The sequence below is a fragment of the Carlito syrichta genome, unplaced genomic scaffold, assembly GCF_000164805.1.
Source record: "Carlito syrichta isolate Samal-C Ts95f unplaced genomic scaffold, Tarsius_syrichta-2.0.1 Scaffold311422, whole genome shotgun sequence".
Taxonomy (NCBI): Eukaryota; Metazoa; Chordata; class Mammalia; order Primates; family Tarsiidae; genus Carlito; species Carlito syrichta.
Window position 1 is genome coordinate 1 of NW_007255518.1, and position 5,117 is coordinate 5,117.

Below are 5,117 nucleotides of genomic sequence, written 5' to 3' on the forward strand. Positions count from 1 at the left end.
TGAGACCTCATTTCTACAAAAAAAAAAAAAAAATCGCAGGATATGGTAGCACATGCCTATAGTTACAGCTACTTGGAAGGCTGAGGCAAAGCATTGCTGGAGCCCAGGTTGATCCTAGGGTGGCCATGAGTGTGCCACTGCACTCCAGCCTGGGCGATGGAGTGGAGTGAGACTCTAACTCAAAAAAACAAAAACAAACAAACAAAAAAACTCCTATTCCTGTAACATATCATCCATAATGTCTATCATACAATTAAATATTACTTGACATGCAGAGTAGTAGGAAAAATATGACCCACAGTCAAAGGTAAAAGAAGTTGATATAAACATATTCCAAAGTGACACAGATGTTAGAATAGGGAGATATGAATTTAAAACCAGGTAGATAGAAAATACATATATATATTTGTGTGTGTGTTTATATATATATTCTTATCATTTTTATATATAAATATATATTCTTATCATTTATATATATTCTTATCATTTACATATAAATTTAAATAAAAATATAGAAATAATGCACTCACAATGCTGAGTTGAGAAGTCTTAGCAGAGAAAGGAAAGTGATAATATAGAACCAAATGGGAATTTAAGAACTAAAATATACTGTTCCTGGATAAATTGACTGAATAGGATGAACAGCAGATTGGACACTACAAAAGAAAGGATCAGTGAACTCGAAGACATACAAATAAAAATTAACTAACCTGAAGACAGAAAAAATCAAAAGATTGAAAAGAATAAACAGAGACCTAGTACTTCAGGCAATTTAACTTATTGTGAAGATCAAGAAAGAGAGGAAAATAAAAAGAAACTGAAGAAGAAGGATGAAGGAAGAGGGAGAGAGAAACTTTTTTAAAAAATCCTTAAAAATTCCAAATTTGTTGGTCTCTACAATAAAAATAAAAAAAATTAGCTGGGCGTGGTAGCGCATTCCTGTAGTTCCAGCTACTTGGAAGGCTGAGGCAGAAGGATCGCCTGAACCCAGTAAGTCGAGGCTGCAGTGGCCAGGAGTGGCCACTGCACTCCAGTCTGGGCGACAGAGTGAGACTCCAACTCAAAAAAAAAAAATCACCTTACCAAATTTGTTTTAAAAATCATCTTACATATCAAGTTTAGTAAACCCTAAGTTGTATCAACAGGAAGAAAACCTCAGCTGGACATACAATAATTAAACATTGGATGATGGTGTTGAAAAAAAATTTTTAAAGCAGCCATAAAATAATTTTGCAGTCTTACGCAGCAAACAGCCTCCGTTGCACTACCGCCTCCACAAGGGACTACTGCTGTTTGCTACCAGCTGCTGATGCTGTGACTCTTGGCTTTGGCTCAGGAATTCCCAGCTCACTCCTCCACCCCAAGCCACCAGAGGCAAACTAAATGCAGCACCCAGCCATATCACTGGTTGCCAGTGCCTGACAGCGAACACACATCATCGCCCATCATAGTGAATCATCTATGGACCCCTGAGGAGTGGAGAGAAAGGACAAGTTGAGTGAAAGGATCAGTGAAAGAGGAGCCACCCACCACAGCCATATTCCAGGCAGAGATTCGCATTGCTCCGCCCATCTTCAAGCAGCCTTCACCTTGTTTCTAAGGTAACCTGCCAAAACAGGAGACAGAAGCCCCTCCCCTGTGCTGAATCAGACAAAGACAACTCTGTCCTCAGGCAGCAAGGCAGCAAACCAAGAGAACCGACCCATTCTATGAGTAAATCTACCTGCCTGTAATGAGAGCAAAGGGGAGAGGCTAGAGATCAGAGCTGAAGAGACTTTAGACACTCAGGAAAGGGTTTCTTATTTTGATTTTTGATTTTATTGTTTTGACTGTTTGTTTTGTTCACTTTTGTTTGTTTTTTGATTTAGACTACCTGTTTGTGTTGGGGAAAAACACATCAAAAGACATGATTATATTGGACTGTCTTTGCGTGATTACTGATATGCTTTAGGGAATTTTATTTGTTTTTTACTCTTTTCTGGTCTTGTGTCTCTTTTCACTCATTAGTTGGTATGCATGTCTGTATTTTTCTCTTACTCTTCTCTCTCTCTCCAACTTCCTTTTGACCCCCCTTCCATTATTTTCCTTTTTCTTACCTCCTTTTGTTTCAGGGAGCAAACCTAAACCCCACTGCATGGATAGATTGTAAGGCAGTGGAAAGTGGGTTCCAGTGTGCCCATACCTCTGTTGGTGGATACTGGAATCTGCAGATAGATTCTGAATCACAGCTTCACCCTCAATTAAATCTCAAAACTGCAAAAAGTACAGCCCCCAACCCACAGTCCAGCCCAAAAGTGAACAAAGCCAGAGGACCCTCATAAGGAAGAACAGGAGATTGAACAAAAAGAAGTAAAAGCAACCCCACCTTCCCTGAAAAACAGAATTAAGGAAGGGGAGAGAAAAATCTACACAAATGAAGAAAAACCAAAAGAAGAATATGGGTCAGCGGCTTACAGTGCAGACATGGCCAAGTCCAAGAACCATACCACACACAACCAGTCCCAAAAATGGCACAGAAATGGCATCAAGAAACCCCGATCACAAAGATATGAGTCTCTTAAGGGGGTGGACCCCAAGTTCCTTGGGAACATGCGCTTTGCCAAGAAGCACAACAAGAAGGGCCTGAAGAAGATGCAAGCCAACAACGCCAGTGCCATGAGTGCACGTGTTAAGGCTATCAAGGCCCTCATAAAGCACAAGGAGGTTAAGCCCAAGATCCCAAAGGGTCCTAGCTGCAAGCTTACTCGACTTGCATACATTGCCCACCCCAAGCTTGGGAAGCATATCTGTGCCCATATTGCCAAGGGCCGCAGGCTCTGCTGGCCAAAGGCCAAGGATCAAACTAAGGCCCCAGCCACAACTTCACCTGCAACTCCAGCTTCAGTTCCAGCTCCTGTTCAGGCTCCCAAAGGTGCCCAAACCCCCACAAAAGCTCCAGAGTAGAGGCCTCTGTCTGCCAATGTGTGGACAGAAGGACTGATTTAACCCCCAGGATGCTGTCTGCATGGGACTGGTGTCCTCCTGTGCTATTTGTACAAATAAACCTGAGACAGGAAAAAAAAAAAGAAGAAGAATATGGGTCTCTCCCAGACGTCTGGGAGGTCAGACACTGAGAAAACTGACTTCAGAATGCAAATAATGAAGAACCCCCAAAATGACTGGTCTCAAACTACAAACCCAGATATAAACACATTAATGGAGAGATTAAAAAGAATTGAGGATTGAGACCCACCTGGGCAGCGAGACCTCATCTCTATAATAAGTCAAAAATCAGCTGGGCACGGTAGCGCATGCCTGTAATTCCGGCTACTTGGAAGGCTGAGGCAGAAGGATCGCCGGAGCCCAGCAGGTCAAGGCTGCGGTGGCCGGGAGCGGCCACTGCACTCCAGTCTGGGCGACAGAGTGAGACTCCAACTCAAAAAAAAAAAAGAATTGAGGAGAGACAAGAGGAAACTGGGAAGGAGTTGATATCTGAGATAAGAGTGGTAAAGAATACTGTGAATGAAATAATAACAAACTGATAAGCATGGAAAGTAGAATTAGCCAAGCAAAAGAAAGAATCTCAGAGCTTGAGGACCAAAATATAGAACTAACCCAAACTGTCAAAAACATAGAAAAGAAGCTTAAAAAGACAATACAAAGCCTTCAAGAGATGAGCAATTACTTCAAGAGACCGAACCAAAAAGTAATTGGACTTTCTGAGGCAGAAAGAGAGACAGAGGCCACCCTGGAACAAACATTCCATGGAATTATTCAAGAAAGCTTCCTTCATCTCATTAATGATGTGAAAATTCAAACACAAGAGATTCAGAGAACTCCTACAAGACAACAAATGAAAAGACCAACTCCCAGATACATAAAAATTTGCCTAAACAAAGTAGGTATAAAAGAAAAAATCCTAAAGGCAGCAAGAGAAAAAGGTCAGATCACCTACCATGGAAGACCAATTAGAATAGCAGAAGATTTATCTACAGAAACCCTTCAGGCTAGAAGAGCCTATCTTCAAAGTTATAAAAGATAAACAATTTCAACCAAGAATAACCTACCCAGTCAAGCTAAGCTTCATCAGTGAGGGAGAGTTAAAATCTTTTCCAGATATCCAATCCCTAAGAACTTATGCTGCCACCAGACCACCTCTACAAGAACTACTTAAGAAAGTATTAAACACAGGAGAAAAGGAAAAAAGAACAACAATGTTCTTCACAGGAGCACAGGAAAAAGATTAAAAACACACATGAACCAACCACAAAGCCAAAAGAAAGACAACAAACAAACAGGAACAACAACAACAACTCTATAAGAACCTTATGATAGGGATCAACTCTCACATTTCAATGATTAGCCTGAATGTGAATGGAATAAATGCACCACTGAAAAGACATAGAATGACAAAATGGATAAAATATCACCAGTTAACATATATTGCCTTCAAGAGACCCATCTCACTAGAAAGGACACTCATAGATTCAAAATAAGAGGATAGGAAACAAATTTTCAGGTGAACAGAACACAAAAGAAAGGAGGAATCACGATCCTAATTTCAGACAAAACACCATTTAAGCTAACAAAAATTTAAAAAGATACAGAAGGCCACTACATAATTATAAAGGTTCACTCCATCAATAAGAAATATCTATCCTAAACATATATTCACCCAACATAGGAGCACCAACCTTCATAAAGCAGCTTCTAGGAAAACTCAAAAAAGATATTGACTCTAACACTATCATAGCTGGAGACTTTAATACCCTATTCACAACCCTAGACAGATCATCAGGACAAAAAATCACCATTGAGATCTGGAACCTCATTGTGACTCTTGACCAAATGGACTTAATTGATACCTACAGAACACTCCACCCAATGACCCCAAAATATACATTCTACTCATCACCACATGGAACGTACTCTAAGATCAATCACATACTTACCATAAATCAAACATAAACAAATTTCAAAAGATCGAAATTTTGTCATGCACCTTCTCAGACCACAGTGGAATAAAAATAAACATCAACACTAACAAGGTTCCCCCCAAACGAACAAAGACATGAACACTAAATAGCATGATGCTAAACAACTCCTGGGTCAATGATGAAATCAAACAGAGATTAAAA

At 40.1% G+C, this 5,117-nt stretch overlaps 1 protein-coding gene across 1 annotated transcript; it reads left to right on the forward strand.

Annotated features, from left to right (window-relative positions):
* Positions 1-2,463: 2,463 nt before the first annotated feature.
* LOC103271201 (60S ribosomal protein L29-like) lies at positions 2,464-2,943 on the forward strand. The gene has a single exon (XM_008068652.1). The coding sequence runs from the start codon at positions 2,464-2,466 to the stop codon at positions 2,941-2,943; it is 480 nt and encodes a 159-aa protein (XP_008066843.1).
* The last annotated feature ends 2,174 nt before the right edge of the window (positions 2,944-5,117 follow it).